General features: G+C 49.9%; 1 protein-coding gene across 1 annotated transcript; it reads right to left on the bottom strand.

The window, feature by feature from the left end:
* Nucleotides 1-1,275: 1,275 nt before the first annotated feature.
* On the bottom strand, nt 1,276-17,813 carry Ets2 (ETS proto-oncogene 2, transcription factor). The gene is made up of 11 exons (XM_050162069.1): nt 17,631-17,813; nt 14,039-14,110; nt 11,168-11,279; nt 9,391-9,510; nt 8,897-9,097; nt 7,575-7,658; nt 6,787-7,011; nt 5,822-6,085; nt 4,285-4,403; nt 3,200-3,416; nt 1,276-3,154 (listed from the first exon to the last, which is right to left on the bottom strand). Exons 2-10 carry the CDS (start codon nt 14,108-14,110, stop codon nt 3,201-3,203), a joined length of 1,413 nt encoding a protein of 470 aa, XP_050018026.1. The 5' UTR covers nt 17,631-17,813; the 3' UTR covers nt 1,276-3,154; nt 3,200.
* Nucleotides 17,814-18,676: the final 863 nt, after the last annotated feature.

The raw sequence follows: 18,676 nt of genomic DNA, 5'->3' as shown, positions 1-18,676 counted from the left end.
TTCCTGACACTGGAGATTTTACTTGGTAGTATAAGATGTCCAGATGGGGCATTATCTCACCCGTTATATAGTGACTACATTTAAGTTTCCCTCATGTATGTATCTGTTTTAGGAAACATCTACAGTAGTAAGTTTCCATATGATCTGTAATAGAAGCCTGCTGCATTCTGAATAAATATGGCAACTGCCCCCAAGGGAATGCAGCCATGTTAGAGTTGCCAGCTAAACTAACCACTCATCCAAATAAGATCTTTACATGAAATAATAATTGGTAAACTATATCTTATCATGGATATTTGGCTGGTTGTTTCTCAAAATTAAATAAGACAAGCTCGACACTTCAAAGCAAACGATTTAGGAAAGGATGGTTGTTGATGATAAAAGGTTCAACTCCCAATGTTTAAGACTCTGTATATGTCACTGTGAGCCCGATAAGCTTCCTGGAGCTTTTCTGTAAAGTCGGGCAGCGGCATTAAGTCCAGTAACCCTTTGACAGTGTCCACTAAACTGTGTTATCATCTGAAGGGTTTTTTCAAATAAACAATGCAGGCTACAAAATTACGTATGGGCAGGGATCCAGAATAGACTGATGTAACTGGAAGCGTATTGTATGGCTACACCCAATCACAGCTCACCTCTCCTCTTGTTACCACACACGTGTTTGTTGCATTATCATAGAAAGCATCCACAATATCTGACACAGTCATTGAGTGCTCCTCCTTAATTTGGTTATGAATCTGTTAGGCTTGACTAACAAGACATAAGGGCCCAAGCATTGAAGAGATGTGCAATCATAGCAAACTTAAATTGTGAGACCCGGGCGTGGTCTGCTTCTTTGTATATACTTGTGGATTCTGGAGTGTGGAAATATTCTGGGGCATGTATTCTGTGACCGTGAGCCATCTTGTTGTCTTACCAGAATCCCAGTGAGGGGAATGGAGCTGTGGATCTCAAACAACAACGATGCCTCAACCTCATATTCTAACATTTTACACAAGCGTCCTCTTCCCTCTCTAAACTTCTGATGAAGCCAAGGCCAATCTTTCTATCCCAATCCTTTCCTAAGTAAGTTTTCACATGAAACATTTGTATTCTAATTCCTTGGGGAGGAGCTCAATGGGTCCTATCTTGTTTCCAGGTAATGAGCTGTACACTGGACTTGTAGGCCATACAGATGAGGGTACAGAATGGGTTCAAATTCTCATGCATCTCCTCTGTGTCGGGACTGAGAAGGAAAAATATTCCAAGGAGCCAACATTACAAGGAGGCATTGGCTAAACCAAATATTTTATTATTTGAGGAAGAAAAGGCCAGATTACAAAACCTTTATACTTAAGACCACGCCAAAGTCTTCCAAGGACTTCCATAACTGTTAGGTTCAACCATGTAAAGCCGCCATCTTGGCTGACAAAACTCAGGCTAAACTTGGCAATTTCATGTGGCTCAACTGAGTGATGGCTAGGCTTTTATAAAAGCATGTCCCCAGTCCCACGTCTGTTCATATTATAGACACATGTCCCAGGGACACACAGGCCCCTTTGAAAGGCATCCTTTGCTTATTTCTGGGCTTGCAGGCTAGGACTCCCAGGACTGGCACAGCAGGTACCCAGATGGTCTTGTGTCCATTGCGAGGTCTCTCTATCAGTATCACCTGCTGGCCCTGAGGCCACTCTGCTGGCAAGTAGCGAAGCCTGGAGGAAGGTGTGCGGTGTCATGGTGAGCTCCTCACCAGATAAGAACATCACACAAACCGCTCCACACCTTTTCCCATCTTGCATGCCCTGTCTGTGCTGCTGGGTATCCATGGCCAAGGAAACAAGAGGAGCAAACTCTCTGAGGACACAGAGCAGGAAGAAGAACATGCAACCCAGATGGTAAGACACACGGCAGGCCAGCGAGAGAGGGAGCGCCATGCTTCATTTAAGGTCAAGGCCATGGAAGATCCCCTCCCGGTGCCCTCAGCACTGCCCGGCACAGTTCCCTTTACACAAGCTAAGATAAAAATAAAGCTTTCGTACAAATTACATTTTTTTTCCAGTGAGTTACTTTTGCAGTAAAAATAGCTGCTACATAAATCCCTTCTGATCTCTGAAAAGGAGTCATATATTTCCAAAAATAGGCTTCTTATTGGAGCCACACAGAATACCCTGGGGCGAAGGAAGGAAACGGCTGGCTGGGGGGGAGGGGGAAGATGCCTGGAAAACACCTTTACGCCAAAAAATAAAATACATTTGTGTATAAACCGTCTTAAGGCATGCAGAGAAGTGGAAAACATGTGCCATTTGTCAAGAAAAATACTGCTTTTCAGCTCTTACTTTACAGCCCAGGAGGAAGTGGAGAGGCCTGAGGCACCCTCAAATAATAACATTAGATTTCTTATAAAAAAAATCCCAATATACAAAGTTCTGGCCAGATAATGAGCAAGTCAGAACCAAAACAACAACAACAACGACAACAACAAAAAACAACAAAAATAAAAATCAGGGGTCATTCCTTGGACCCCATTCCTGTTGGAAAATCAAATGAAAACAGTATATCACAATTCTCTCAGTCGGCTTCCGAGAGACTAAATCTCTGTAAAAGGACATTCCTATCTATGTGCTAGTGAAAAAAAAAATAAAAGAAAGATAACCTAGCAGGTATCACATTCTTTCAAACAGTGATAATTACTTTAAATACAATATACAATTTCTGTTAAATAGAACTGTTGGCGGATTCGACATTATATAAGATACAATAATATGTACAAAATGACTTCTGAACTGGAGCAATCGCTGCGCTCCACCACCCGCCTAGCCCACTCTCAAGAGGAGGTGGCTCTTGCATTTGCTACTCCTGGTGGCAAAAGGCCAAAGGAAAAACAATGTTTTTCAATGTCTCTGCGTCCACCACATGCTGGCTCCCTGGAACACCTCAAACAGCCGTGAGGATTGTGATAAACACACAGCCTGGGTGCTCTGGTGGCTCCCCAGAGCGTCTTCCCTTCCAGGTCTCGCTAAGGACAGAGAGGCCATGCCCCCTCCACCACTGGGGAGTTGGCCTTGTGGAAGAGGCAAGGGATGAAAGAAGGCCACTGTTGCTTGGCGACTCCCAGAGGGGTCCCATCCTGTCCTCCCATGGGTCTTTGGAGCAGTGGGTCAGGACGGACTTCCCACTCAGTCCCCGGGCCCCGGGGCCAGCTCAGGGTCGTCCCAGGGACTTCAGTCTTCTGTATCAGGCTGGACACCCAGGATGGCATGCAGTTCCTCGGGGGTGAATCCCAGCAAGTTCTGCAGGTCACACACGAAGCGGTACACGTAGCGTTTGCCTGACGTCTTGTGGATGATGTTTTTGTCATAGTAGTAGCGCAGGCCCCGGCTCAGCTTCTCGTAGTTCATCTTTGGTTTGTTTTTCCTCTTTCCCCACCGGCGAGCCACCTTTGGGAAGACAGAAAGGTCAGAGTCACCGGGGTCCACTCTTGAGCCGTGACTGGCTGCCCTGGCCATGGATGCTCACCCTAGAGACCCTAAGTCACAGGGACTTGTCCGGTCACTTTAAATGTGCACTGACGCTTCACCGGACAGGGGTCAGTGATGATGCTGTCTGTGCCCCCAGCTCCAGCTCAGCTAAGCCTCCTGGGCCAGCCATTTGGAACCAGGGGTCCCTCACACAGGGACAGGTGCTATCAGCCACCCTCCATAACTCTTATTCCAACACCCACCCCCCTTTAAAACGCCACTCATCCTCCAGCCTCCACTTCCACGCTCTGACGGCAGATAGGCATGAGCCATCACACCTGATTTATGTGGGGCCGGGGATGGAAGCCGCGGCTGTGAGCAAGCTAGGCAGCCACTCTGCCAACTGAGACACATCTGAAGTCATGTGACGGCTGATGCGCCTATCCTGGCCTGTGAGACATGCTTATTTCCCTAGACGTGGAGAGGGCGACAGATCACACTACTTATATCGCTGGCATCATGCCTACCAAAGCTGTCTCCCGCAGAGGGCCCCAGGGCCAGCCCTGAAGGCTGCCTGGCTGCTATGTGCCCTGTCCAACTTGGGACAAAGGGGAACTCCCTCCAGAACTTACTGAAGGTAACCAGCCTCCAACAGACAGTGTCCACAGAGGGAGGGCACTGCCCAAAGGACACCAGGCCCGTGCATCAACAAGGACCGTGGCCTCAGTTCAGCTATCCCCAGAGCCAGGGAACTTGTGGTCAGGGGAGGGTTCTCACTGGCTCTGTTGACTGACTTCCCTTAGAGCCCAAGGTGATGGACTGGGGTTGAGTGTGCAAGTGGCCATACCTCATCAGGGTCAGCAAGCTTGAACTCCCATCCGTCTCCTGTCCAACTGATGAATGATTGACAGGACTTGTCAGAGAGCAGCTCCAGGAGAAACTGCCACAGCTGGATTGGTCCACTTCCTGGGGACAAAGAGAGGCAGGTTACTGACCCTCCCAGTGACCAGGCTGTCTTGAGAACATGGACCCCACCGGGCATTGCTGTGATGAGCGGCTGGGGCCTCAGGGAAATACTTCAATGCGCAGAAGCCACAGTGGCCTCCTCTTCCTCCAGCAGGATGGCTGGGGCATGGCTCTTCCTAGGCTGCTGTGCTTGTTCCCCCAGGAGGAGGATTCAGGGCTAGCAATCACCATCAGCACCAATTCTCCTGCTGTTTAATGCTTCCTAGTAAAGAACCTTAGATGTTCATTTCTATAAACACCCAGCAGGGCTGGGGTGGACACTCAAGGATCATTTCATGACAGGCATGGCTCTCAGGACCACAGCAAACTTTCGTGGGGTACGCAAACACACCCATGGGGTGACCTGTACTGGCAACCACCTATCTCCACTCCGCGGGAACTTAGAAGCACCCCCTTGAGAGGGACGCTGGCTGCAGCGCTGTCTTTCTTAAGGATGTACTCAGGACAGCGACCTTTCCTGGGTCCCCATCACAGTCTAGGGAAGCTGAGGTCACCTTGCCTGCAAACAGGAAAAGGCTTTGGGGAAGCTCGGAAAGACTTCGGATGGAACCAGACTGAGCCGACTCACTCAACGGCCACTCGGGGCCACCTCTGAACTGACTTTCCCATTGGGTTTCCATACTACCCACGGTAACACCACTGGCCACAGGCTGGGCTAGACGACACACAGTCCTCTACTATTACCACCCAGGCAGACACTCCTAATGCTGTGCGGTTCCCTTAGCTGTCCTCGGGTTCCCAGGTATCCTAAGGCCTCAGGGGCAAACCCCTTTGTGAGTCTTTATACATCTACATAGTCATTTGACAATGAAAAAAATCCACACATTCTCACTTTCACCTTATAAATCCACAGTGGCTTCTTATGGCCAGCATATGAAAAGATATGAAAAGAGGGTCTATTTAAAGGCCTCTGAAGTGGTAAAAAATGAACATTCTTGGTATTTTTGCCCCAGTTTTGAAACTGTCTGGTTCTAAAAACAGCTTTAAGACTCTTTCTCTGTCTAGAAGAGCTCTCCTCCCCTTCTCTGCGATGGTTTTGGAGGCCAGGGGCGAGGTAAATAGTGCCGGTAAGCCCTGAGCCAGCTCCCGCCCTACCCCAGGCCAGTTTACATTCCTAGAGATCCGGAGTGTGAGTCAGAGCCAGGACCAGTCTGTCCTTCTGTCCCCTCTCCTACCCCTCCGCCTCCTGTTCCAGGGAGAGGGTGTGACTTGGTATCTCCTCCCACCCCGAGACCCGAACGTGAAAACTCCTGCGGGATTTGGATCCCGGGAGCCTCTGAGTGCGGAAGATCGTCTCGGCAGCACGACGGGTACCGCAGTCACACAGGAGCTGTCTGGGACCCCGAGCGCACACTCACCGGTGAAGCCAGCCAGCACCGCCGCAGGAATAACTGGTTTGCCTTGCTCGACGGGGTCACTCCTCTCTTGGATGTAATCTTTGAAGGACATGGTTGGTTTGCTGAGGCACAGTGGCTGGCTACAGTCCTCCTCAAAGCTCTCGAAGGACGGTACCCGCTGCACATCCAGCAGGGACGACTGGCTGTTCCAGGAGCGCAGCAGCGAGTCGGAGCTCTCGAAGCTGTCCGCACCGTTCTCTGCGGAGTCGTGGTCCTTGGCTTTCCCTGGTGACAGCAACCAAACACATGCTGAGACCTCCTCTGAGACGTGAGAGGCCTGGGCCCCTGGATCACCAATTCAGGTGCATCTGGGTACCAATCCCTGCAATACTGTCAGCGAGCCCCAGCACGATATACACACCAGGTACCGCATCACCCAGACCCTTCCAAGCACTCATCAACAAAGTTGCCAACTTCTTAGGATACCTTCTTCCAACAGAAGCACGGATAAAATGTAGAACACTATATAGCCATGAAAAAAGCTAGGTCATAATGGCTGGTAAAAGACAAACCCTGAAGAAATCAGCTAGCAGGGGCCCATCCGCGTGAAGCTTCTATCTCCACGTGGATGGCTGTAACACAGGTGTACCCAGCTATCTTATCTCAACCAGATGGACACCCTGAGATGTGTGGACTGTGTCTGCTATACCCTTAAACAGGAATCTGACACATTCCTGTGTCCCAACAGAGTAACTCCACTGTGAGGAAATTAGCTTAAGGCTATTAAGCTATTCAGTATTGCTCACTGGATACCTACAGAACCCGGCTCAGACAGGTTGTGCTTTATTGGAAAGTCACATGGAAGATGACCCTGTCTTTTAACCTTCTCTGGCGGCAGAAGACAGAATGCCCTTAACCAAGAGTCTCTCATACTGACAGCTTCCAGGACAAACCAACAACAACCTTATGCTAGAGTGTTCTTTTACCAGAGCTGTTGGCGAGCAAATTCAAGTTGCCAGCAGGGAAGTCCTGGCCAATGGAGCAGTAATTGACACTGACGGTATTGAGCCGAGACTTGGGCAACATCTGGAACTCCTGCTCAGAGCCGAGAGCGGCAGGTGTCGCCGACGGCGGGCACATGCTGTCCAGGAGGCTGTCTTTGGGGTAGTTCTGTGTCTGCATTCCATACGGAGCCTGTTCCATGCCAAAGCCTGAACACAAGGACGGGATGGATGGCAGAGTTGTTAAAGCCAACATCACGACAGCTAGCCCCACACCTGACCCTGTGAGCCACCAGCAGGAGACCCTGTTTCGAGACAGGTGTCTCCATTCAGAGCACAGCAACTGTAGCATCTCCTGACTTCTTTTTCCTCTTTATGGTTAAAGTGGCCTTGAGCAGTGTTAACTCCTAGAGATTATATGAGCCTCTTAAGCAAGGCTAAGTTTTCCTGTGGCCACATTAAAAACGCAAGAAGCAGGTGAAGTTAATTTTCCACTTGAACTGGTCAGCATATCAGTGGTCACCTCAATATATAAACACTATCCTAACTCATCAAGGAATAGTTTATACTCTTGGTTTCATTTTACGACCTCTGAGGTAGTCTAGATGAGTCAGAGTCTTAGATTGTCTTTACGCATTTCACGTGGATCTACCATGTTGCAGCTGCTTAGTCGAACGATATCCATGTGTAGCCACCACAGGAAGAGGGCTGGGCTACCTGAGGGGCTTGAAAGGTGAAAACCAGAGCTTTTAGGAAAAGGTCACCTGACTGACCTAATGTATTGCTGCTGATCCAATGAGGGACCGCATTGAGGTGTGAGTTTTCTTCATATTGGTCTTCTGTCTTTTCTTGGTTCTCTGAAAAACAGACGCAGAAGACATGAAACCCAGTTTAAAGACTCCGCAAGAACTGCAGTACTTCCATGCTTCTGTTTTGTGGATATTGGAATGACCTTGCTGATTTGATTTCAACACCCTTATGTGTCTTTTTTTTTAATTACAATATATTTTTCTAATAATCTAGGATAAGTTTTCCAAAATCAATGACGTCACTGTCTAGGACGGTCCAATTTGTGTATCCATTTCACGCCTATGTTTATAAAAAACCATCTGTTGTTGGGCTGGGAAACAGTGGATGAAGGAAATAGACTCAGTGCCTGCCCCTGAGAGGCTGAACATCCTCTGTAGGTTAGTCTGAGGTGTCTTTGTGAGGTCCACAGGGCAAGCAGTCGGCGTTCTGTGGAAGGACCCTTATGAGGAACACGCCATCACAAACCCCATCCCGTGAAGCCGCGCTACACAAATGTACATGCTGAACAGGCTGCCCAGAAACACACAGGGTGAGACCAGTCTATGTTCCCAAAGAATCAGGGCTTCTTTAAAGTCAGTTCCCTTGGCTCTAGGAAGCAATAACTAAACCAGCCTGGCAATAGGAACCCAAATGAGATTCTGAGTTTATACGTTGAAAGCAGATGTGTTTACCTAGGACACTAACCATTTTCTGACTCTTTTGGCTTTTTAAACAAAGGTCGTCTTACGGGAACTGTCTCTCATTTAAACCCAGGTATCTTTTAAGCAGGTTGGGTGATCTTTGAGTTCTGAGACAAGAGTGCCTCTAGTCTCAATGAGATTCCTGAGTTCAGGGCTTTCCCTCAACATTTCAGTGTGTATGTGAGTTGATCAGTTACGGTCTGAGCTCCAAAATCCTCAGTGGACTGCAGCAAGTTTCCTACAAAATCCACACCGACCTGTGTACGCCACCTCACATTCAAGCAACGCTGTCTCTCTTGGCCCTTCCAGTGAGCTCACCCACCTGGCACTCTGGCTGGCCTACATATCCAAGGTGCTCTGAGCTGGCACAACCAGCGCAGCCTGGCAGCAACTGGCAATTTGGTGACTCAGGCTATCGCCTCGTGGCTACACCTGGCACGGACATCGCACACACTTCCCTCCGTGGAATGAAGACCCATCAGCACCTCCCCGTTTGACTCGCTTGGGGGTGTTCTGAAGCAATGGACTCTGACCACTGGGCAGCCTGAGGTGGAAGGGCACGCCTTCCTCCATCTGGGTCCCCGCCTCCCCAAGTCCAGCCTTACCTTTGATCATCTGCTCCAGATGTTCCCAGAGGATGTCACCCACGAAGTCGGGTGCCAGCTCCAGAAAACGCTCCTTGCCGAGGTTACACAGCATCTGACCGTTCATGCCAAACCGTTGCAGGTTCACGTTCACCAGGCTGAACTCGTTGGTGGCCCAGAGTAGCCACTGACACACCTGCTGCTCGCTCCAGAGCCAGGGGTCTGCGCAGGGAGGGTGAGAAAGGACAACACGGGTGAACAGCCGGGAGGCAGGGAGGAAGCTCCAAACCCACGAAATGATGAGACGTCACCATGCGGTGACCCAGGCATGTTCTAAGACACCAGTGACACTCGGCGTTTGATGAGTGCAGGGTTAGGGGTGCAGCAGGCCACAGGCCAGGGCAGGAACACTCTTCCTACATTCTTCCTACCAAGGGCATCCTAAAGGCAGACTCAGCTAAACCATTCCACCCCTGTCTTCCGGGGACTCCCCAGCCTCCAAGTCCAGCACTTACTTTTGGGAATGCCAAGACGCCGCTGCTCCTTGTGGAAGCCACTGAAGGTGGCTTTTAAGGCTTGGCTCATCACCGCCTTGCTGCAGGGCGTGAGTAAAGGCAGTTCGCAGGTGGCTGAGTCTAGACAGAGAACACAGGGACGTCAAGACCAGGGTGGCAATGTCAACAGAAGCTTAGGATAAGCCCCGGTCTTCTGAGAACTGTGATCACAAATCTAGAACGAATTCCTTAACGGCATACAGCTGTGGGGCTGGGGTGTAACTCGATGCTTGCATTCACCTAGCATGCAGAAGGCCTGAGTTCCATACCCAGTATTACAAAAAAAAAAAAAAAAAAAAAAAAAAAAAAAAAAAAAAAAAAAAAAAAAAACCTCCAAAAGCAACAAGAAAAGATTTTTTTAAAAGTATACTGTCATAATAATGACAGAGATATTACTTGACATGGTATTTTTTTCTTTTAAAAAAAAAAGTAAGCAATGACATTAAAAACCAAAACCAATCATGCTTCTTAGAATTCCACTTACAAAAAGAAAAATCCAGAGTTAAAATGAGTTTGGTGGTACACAGCTGTAATTCAAGCATTTGGGAGACGGACACAGGAGGATAATGAGAGTATCTGAGCTACGTAGTGAGTTCCGAGCCAGCCTGGCAAAGTCCCCAGTGTGTGTGTGTGTGTGTGTGTGTCAAACTTTTAAAATAAAAATCGAGTATCGTTTTTTGAGTATCGTTTTTTTTTCAAAGCTTCATAAAGCAAGGACACACTGACACCACCTCTACCTAAATCATATTTAAATACTTTCAATTGTATGGTTTTTGTTCAGAAGGCTTCAGATGTGTCCGATCTTGCAGCCTGTGCCCTGTACATAGTCAAGGACAGCTGGAAACATGGCATAAAACTGTCAGAAGTATTCAAATCATGAGATTTTACTCTTTTGGTAACTTTCGCATGGCTCTTGAGGGTGGCCTTTGCAGATGACAATGCATACGGCAATGCGGCAGGTGGGACAGTCCCTGGCTGCCTTCCATGGCTGGGAGTGTTCGATGTGGGAGCTGTGTCCATCAAGCTGAGCAGACAGCAAAGGACACTGGGCAAGCTGGGCTCAGACAGCACTCTGCACTGTGAAACAGGCACGCCCCTAACATCTTTGAAAAAAAAGTCTTCTCTGACGCGCTCAGAAATTTCAGGAACGACAAGTGACGGCCAGACGACACCGTGCTTACGAAAGCACGGGCGCTTTGATAGATCTTTCTGGGCCGCGTTTTCCAGCACCCACTTCATATGACACATCAGTCTGGAATGTGTCCAGCCAATAACTCTATGAAGTAATCGCAGAGACGTATTGGACATGCTAGCCCTTTGAGAAGAATAAAGAATGGCAGTGAGAACTACTACCAGAATACAAAGGATTAAGATGAGCAAGAGTAGTTTGTGGTCCCAAAACTCAAAGGGAAAGGGTGTGTATGTGTTAACTAGAAATGTGAACTGAGCATTAGAAGCTGGGCCACATTTCAATGTCCACTACCTTCTATATGAAGAAGACACCAGGGAGATGAGGAAGTGTTTGAAAACACCTAACGTGGGATTCCCAGATTTCCTTAGTTCACAGGGGCACCGCGTGAGGGATGACTGGTTGACTTCTATCAGACCGTCTACACCCAACATATCAGCATTTTTGGCTGCAAAATGATCTGTCTTTGCTAACTGATCATGCCTTTATTAACCCAGCTACTGAGGGAAGCCGTGCACCCTCTCCGCTAGGTTAGGAGTAACACATTACCATGGGAGACAGAATCCAAGCCCGTGGGCACTTCTTGGAGTGTCTGCTCTTCACTGAGAGAGGGGAACATGGCAAACAGAGAACCGTCAAAGGTGTCAAAGGCTGGCTGGCGCTGCAAAACACAGGGACAAGAAAGAGATGTATAGCATGAACTCATTTGATGACGTGCTTGCTTTCTTAGTGATCCACAGTAACCTGACGACAGGTCCCGATGACATCAACTGTTCTAAAGCAACGCTGGCCAGTGGCCTCTCGGTGCTGGCAGCACGCTTCCTATGAAGTTCAAAGTAATCCAAACAATCCTATCTCACCCTAGATTCTTTAATTAATAGGACAGGGTCAGATGGCCTGGGAGGTTCTTTCAGCAGCATAGCCAACTTATAAAGCAGCAGAACCTTAGGACTACACCGAGAGGCCCCCAGTTCGCCAGACTAGGCGCATAGGAAAAGAAAAAGCAAATACACATCAAACAAAAATGGAAGGATGGAAGGACCTGGGGAGCTGAAGCAAGAGGAAGCTGCTCTTATCTTTGGACAGTTACTTTGAAGTATCTACCACTTTAAGTAAAATGAGGGAAGCCCTTCAGCACGCCAGTGGCTCAGATAACAGTAATCCGTGAAAAATAATAAAGCCTTTAATGTTTTCCATGATAAAATTAAAAAAAGACTATAGAAAAGAAACTTCAAACTAACTACTGAGAGACTTTCCAAAGCATCTTTCAGGAAGCATCGGATACACACGTAAAGACAAGCCCTGGAAACCATCGATGGTTGCATGATCTCACACACGCAGAGTTTATGAAAAACAGCAGCCCTGCATGGGAGGGGCACGAATAAGCACCCAACCAGGGCGACCCACCCCTGCCGGGCTCGTTTAGGAAACGTGAAGAAAAGTTCCATTTCCCAACATAATCTGGAAATCCCACATCGTGTGTAACACGATGACCCGTGTGTTGCATCATGGGCAAATAAATGTGTAACACATTTACAAATAAAATCAGCTCAGCGCTGCGCCTTCATTTCAGAAATGCAGAAGAGCAAAGGGTGTGTTGCACAAGAGGGCAGGCTGCCAGCCCCAGCCCTCAATCCCCAAGCCCCCAAGCCCCAAGCCCCCAAGATACCAACGACCTAGGCGGGCAGGCAACTGGACTTATCAGAGACTTTACGAGGGGTTGACTTTGGTGAAATATTAAATAGATGTCTAACAAAAAACTGCCCCCTCCCAGATATTGCCCGGGCCTCTAGGAAGTATCTTTCTGGAAGTTCTTTTTTTAAAACCAGGAAGTTCCAGAACAATGCAAAGCCTGGCTACGCATTTCAACATAGTCTCTGGCGAATGCCTTCTCCGAATCCGGACATCAGCAAGTTCTTTCCGTTGACAGAAAGGCTTTTTCTGAGGGGTGTATGTGGCCTCTGCTCTGCCACATTTCCTTGTGCCTTTTATGCTGAAGACACATGACCAAATCAAACAAGAAAGCGCACCAGGGTTTGGTGACTTCACTGTAATGGGTGCCAGGCTCTGCCCCTGGAGCCTGCACTAGACACATAACTTAAAAAAGGTTTAGGGAGCTGGGGTAAGGCTCAGCAGAAAAAGCATTTGCTGGGCAAGCTGGGGTACATGAGTCGGGATCCCCAGAACCCACATGAGGCTGGACAAGGGACCCTGTCTGTCAGCCCAGTGTGCTAGGAAGAGGGGCAGCAGACAGGACAGTCCCCAGAAGCTCGGGACCAGAAGCTCCTGTGTACAAGGCAGAGGACAAGAGACACTGCCTCAAATAAGGGGAAGGCAAGAACCAGCACTAGCGACTGTCCTGTGGTTTTGTCATCCTAGCACTAGGAGAGCAGAGATGGAGGCTCCTGGAGCCCAATAGCTAGCCAGTCTTGCCTAGCAGGTGAGGAACAGGTTCAGTGAGAGACGCTGTCTCCAAAAATAAAGTGGAGGGCAACAGAGAAAGACACTCATTGCTGGCTTCTTCACTACATGTGCATGCACGTGTGTACGCGTGTGGATGCACACACACGTGTGTGCACACACACAACACTCACGAAATTACCAGCTCATGCTGCGAGAGTGTCCCATTGGCGTGACATGAAAAGTGTTGACTCAGGGGAGCCAGGTCTTGCATCTTTAATCTGTTTGGGGTTTGTATAAACAGGCCTGCTGCTGCCGCACCAGAGAGAGCTGTCTCCCTAGAGCCTGGCGGGTGCAGCCCGTCCTGATGGAAACCTCACAGCTCTTTCATTTCAGTCTGTAAACTGAATTCCTTCTGGGAACGGAGAGCTGGATCAGTGGGTAAAGTGGGCAGAACTTGGTGCCAGGCCTGGCGACCGGAGTTTGATTCCCCAGGGCCTACATGGAAAAAAGAAGGGGAGCACTGGCTCCCACAAACTGTCCCCTGACTTCGACATGTATATCACGGTATGTGAATGTAAACAACAAATTAAAAAATTAATTAGCCTTTTTAATCAGTCACGAAAACTCCTGAGCACATAAAAAAGGTGGTGGACACAGCCTCTCCAGCTGTTTTCCAGAATTGTGGGCCTGGTTTTCCCAATCTGAAGGGAGCCTCATGAATGGCCTGTAGCGGCCACCTCATCCGCAAATGAAACCCTTTCATATCTTAGGGGACAGGTACAAACAGCATCATGATACCCATTTTACAGTGCAGAAAACTAAGTCTCAGAGAGAGTAAACCATGTCCCTAGAGCCACACAGATATTTCAAACCTGGGGCCAGAACCAGTTTTTTTTTCTTTTCTTTTTTTCTTTTTTTTTTTTTTTTTTTTTGTGGAACACAGTTCAACATAGGTTTTCCCCTCTTATTAATGGAACTTTGAAAATTGTCAAGAAAATTTAATTAAGACGCACACACCTTGAGTGTCCCTCGAAAACCGTTAGCGACAGGGGCCACTTGGTCCATGTTCTTGATTGCAAAATCATTCATCTTGAATAAAAACAAAAGAGACAAGAGTCAGAGAGGTCAGCACTGAAGCACACTTGAAAGGTGACGCTGGCGGCGGCATCAAGCTTCAGGTGACGGAAGTCCGGCGCCTGGATGGGGAATCATTATTTAAGAGGACTCTAGATGAAGTAGCTCTCAAGGAGGACACGCGAGGGTCTCCACAGAGTCCCACTTAGGGGCTGCTCCCACACCCTGGGTTAGCTGAGCAAGGAGGCTGTGCCCTGAGTCCCAGCTACACAGATATGGGCAGCTGAGATGACAGCTTAGGTCAAGCTAGGCAGGGCCACAAGACGCTGCCTCCTGTCTGCACAAGCAGTCAGTTCAATCTGGGCACCCAGTGGGAGCCATGCACGCGGAGGGAGGGTGGTCACCTGCCTTGGAAGCTCCCATGGGCGTCAAACCAGACCACCTCCTCCCCACCATTCTTCTCAGAACCATGCAGAGGCACGTGGTCCTGGGTCACATGGCCCCTGCCACTGCAGATTTTCTGAGTGTGTGATCTCAGAACTATTCTGCTTTGTGTGCACAGTTTTATGTGCACAGTTTTGCATTTCCCCAAGAAGTTAGGCCTTGCTTTAATTAGAGGGACTTATCCCAGAGCTGGGCTGACCACCAGATGGCCATGGTGGCTACTGGCATTTGACAAGGCACCTGTGGAGGGAGACAGGCTCGCAGCAAGGGTACATGTGAGATCTTAAGAACTAGAGGGAAAAGGAAAGAGTCTCAGTATCTTGAATATTTACTTTGTGCTTATATAATGTTCTGAATACATTAGGTTTACTGAATATAGTAAAATCAATTTGACCTGCTAAGATGGTTTTGAGCACATTGAAGAGAAAACCAAAAATGTGATTTGCAGTGGGCTGAAAATTTTTTTTCTGGGACCCTAATGTGTTCTTCTGGGTCGGCCAAGAAGGCGAGGAAGGCCTTCTTCATCGGTCCCCTCCGCCTGGTAAACAGAGCCGCAGAACCTCCTTTCCACCCACCAAGGATCAGCCCCTGCCGGCAGCCCCCCACCCCCGAGGCTCCGGGTCACAGAAGAGACGCCTTCAGCAGCCTTGGTGCCACCTCAGGGCCACACTTGCTCTCCTGGATGTGTGCCCACCTGTTACACACTCACTAAGACGAGTGTGCAATTGATAGCGCTCACTAGAGGCAGCAGCTAGCACAGTCTTGAAGAATTATTTAGCTGGCATTGTTCTTTCCTGTGTCCTCTTTATTTATAGTCAACATTATGGTCAGTGCAGATGTCTTAACAGGTTCCTGCTAAACACACTCATGTGCACGTGCCGATATGCACGTATGCACACATGCACACACGCACACCTTGATAAAAGGCAACAAGGGCAGAAAGGGGCCCTGGGGAAGGCTGCTGGGAGCTCAGATATGCAGATTTGAGTTCAAGTAGCTCAGGAACGCCCAGGAAGGAGCAGGGAAGGAACAACAGTTCTGGGGGAAGAAGTCAGGGTAGGGCTGCCCAGTCTCCACAGTGGGCACATTTGCTCAGGTTCTCCCTTGGTATATTATCTCAGCTACACTCACGAAAGGATTCAATATTCCCTACAATGCCAACACGACAGTGTGAATGAAGCCCCAAGTCCCACCTCCTCAATTCTCCTGTGTCCAGGTTCCTTACTCTGAGGCAACTGAGGCCCAAGATACTGAGTCACTGGCCTGGGGCTACCCTCCTCCTGGGGTGTCTATGGAGATTGCACATCAGGTGAGCAGAGCCTTAAATCCTGACCACGAATGTGGCTCTCAATGCCACATCCCACCGAAGCAGAGAGCGTATAAATACGATTGAAGCAGGTCTTTTTGTCCCGGCCCTGTGAACTGCTCCACCTGAGAACTTCTTATAGCCCACCTGGTTGGAGTCAGCCCTGGAACCGTTGACTAAACACAAGCCTCAAGCAGAAAACCAATCAGAGCGCCAGAAACGTCCACACGGTCCCTCCAGGGTCTGCAGGACCAACATGCAGACACTTGCGGGCTTAATTCTGACTTTTAGCTTCCGAGATGAATGGCTGTGGAGGGCGAGGAAGCTCTTCCCCGCCTTTTGTGTACAAACAGGAGGAGAAAAGGGAGGTTCCCACTCCCACATAAAGAGCTGTAATTACCAGCTGCAGAACAGGGTTCCTTTGTTGCCCGGCTTTTAATGAGTTTTGTTAAAAAAAAAAAAAAAACCCTGAAGAATTAAAGCGCTCTACTAAATGGCTTCAGGCAGACACACAGCTAATCAAATTTAAGTTCACTTATCCTACTGAATGTGCGTGCTACCTCCTGGGACAAGTCAAAACTCTAGATAAATCAGTGTTCAAGTTTAGACCCTTTGGTACTCAGAAAAGAATAGGAAGATCGGGGGCACACGGCCGAAACGTAATGACCGAGAGTGGTAACTTTTAAAGCAAGGGTCTCACCGGCAACAGTGCCCTTATAGGAGCAGGTAACCACTTACATAAGAGAGCACAGGCCTGTAGTGAGGTAAAACTGGGAAGAGCAAACCCTTTTGAAGTTCGGTTTCTTTTCGCTTAGAAAGTGATCAGTTTAGAGAGATGAATGACTAATTCCAGATATGAGGGACTATTTCCCTGTAGGGCGCACGGTGTTCACATTTACTGTACTGTGAGATTACTCAGAATTTTAATAAAAGCTCAACGCTGAGATGTATCTCCCGATCAGCGGCGGTGTGGGCAGGCAGATAAGGCATCGGAGCTTCCACCGCAGGGAGCGAGTCTATCTCTTAACTGGTGAATTAAGCGACTCCCGTCTCCAACCAGGACTGCTCACCGCTTTACTTTCTAATTAAGTAGCGAGTCAACCACTATTTTAAGCTCTGCTGAAATTGAGGGCAGGTTAGCACAAGTCTTACGAGATTAAATAATAAATAAATGAATAAATAAAACAGGATAATACACATACAAATGCTTCGGGTTACATCTTCATTCATATGCTTTAAGGAGAAAAAAAATAAAAGCAACGCAGCCATGCGCACCCCCACTTGGACGCTGGCTTCGCAGGTCCCTGGCGGGGTTGGGGGAAGGCGAGAGAGGAAGGGAAGGGTGGGGGGGGGGCGCAGACCTGGCCAAGCAGGTGACACGCTCCCGAGGAACCATAGCTTCCCAGGTGTTTCAGGCGCCGGGCACCCCCATATCTTCCCAGGCCTAGCGCCTCCCCCACTCAAGTCACTCCGAACCTGGGGCTACCTCGGCCACCCTCTTCGGGTGGCCCAAGCCCCTTTGAGAAACGCAGTCGCGCGCCCTGGGCAGGAACCGCACCAGGCGAGCTCTGGTTTCCCCAAAACAAAAGCTGGCAGCCCACGCCCTGCCCGGTGCCCTGGTCCCTCGCCGAGGCCACTGGGTGCGTGAGAACCAGCCGGAGCGACTCTGGGACGCGCGATCGACCGACCGACCGGCTGGAGCAGGGGCCGTCCGCACCGCACCCCACCCCGGGCGGAGTCCCTCCCGCGGACCGACCGTCGCGCCGCGCACGGGGTCGCTCTTACCGCGTCGCAGCGGGCAGGGCCGGCCGGAGGGCGGCTGTGAGAGGAGATCGCGGTGATCCCGGCGCGCGAGGCCCGGCGAGGCGAGGGCGTAGGGCCGATCCGGGATCGCGGGGCCGGGGGCGATGGCGAGGATTGGTGGGGCTCGGTGGTGTCCACTCCGTGCTCAGCTCCGCGGTGGAGGAAGTAACCAGCCCGGTCCCCTGGCCGCGCGCTCTTCTGGAGCTGGGGGAGGGCCGGAGGGGACCGGGGGAGGGGACAGCAGGGGTGACGGGGAGAGCGGGGAGGAGGAGCGAGCTACAGGCCGGCGTGGGAGGAGACCCGAGCTCGGGCAGCGCAGCAGCGGGTCCACGCTCCTCCCGGGGCCTTCGCTGCGCCTCTGGAGCCCGCTGTCTCCTGCCTGCTGTCCTCTGCTCCTGGGGACCCGACTCGGGCCGTGTGTCCTGGAGGTCCAGCGGGCAGGGCAGAGCCGTGTCCCCCTGCGTCCCCAGCACAGGGCTGCTCGCAGGTCCGAGCTAGTAGCGCTGGTGGCACTCAGGTTAAGTGGTTGGGCTTCTGCTGTGAAGCCGGCCCTGTGCTTGGAACTACGTGTGAATTTTGATTTCTGGTCCTTCCGTCATGAAAAGACTCTTACGTGGGGTTAGGGAGGCGCAAAGTGAGCGGGTGGCAGAGTCGCGAGTGGAAGAGTAAAACGTGGCGTAGCCGCTTGGCTCTGGGAGGCCCCTCCTACTGCCTCGGTAGGGATGGCGCCCCCTAGAGCTGAGCCAAGCCTTAGCGCTAACTTGGTTGAGCACTCAGTAACTCATTAAGGCATTGCTGTTCCTCTTCTACTTTACCCAGTCTAGCAGGGCAACTACATGCCAAGTCCAGCGTGGGTCTCCCAAACGCATGATCAAAACCACCAGCTGTAGGGTAGTTTTCCCTTTTTTTTTTTTCGGAAAGTGGCGAGTCCATGGTTGGAAACCTGTGCGTTCGCTCTGTAGGCACAGGTATATGTTCAGTATTGAGTAGAAAAGTTTAGCGTAGATATGAAATTGTAGATGTCCAGC

The sequence above is a fragment of the Alexandromys fortis genome, unplaced genomic scaffold (genome assembly GCF_014885135.2).
Source record: "Alexandromys fortis isolate MF-2015 unplaced genomic scaffold, M_Fortis_MF-2015_v1.1 scaffold_128, whole genome shotgun sequence".
In the NCBI taxonomy this organism is placed as follows: domain Eukaryota; kingdom Metazoa; phylum Chordata; class Mammalia; order Rodentia; family Cricetidae; genus Alexandromys; species Alexandromys fortis.
Note: the sequence above shows the minus strand (reverse complement) of the source record. Positions and strands in the feature narration are given on the sequence as shown.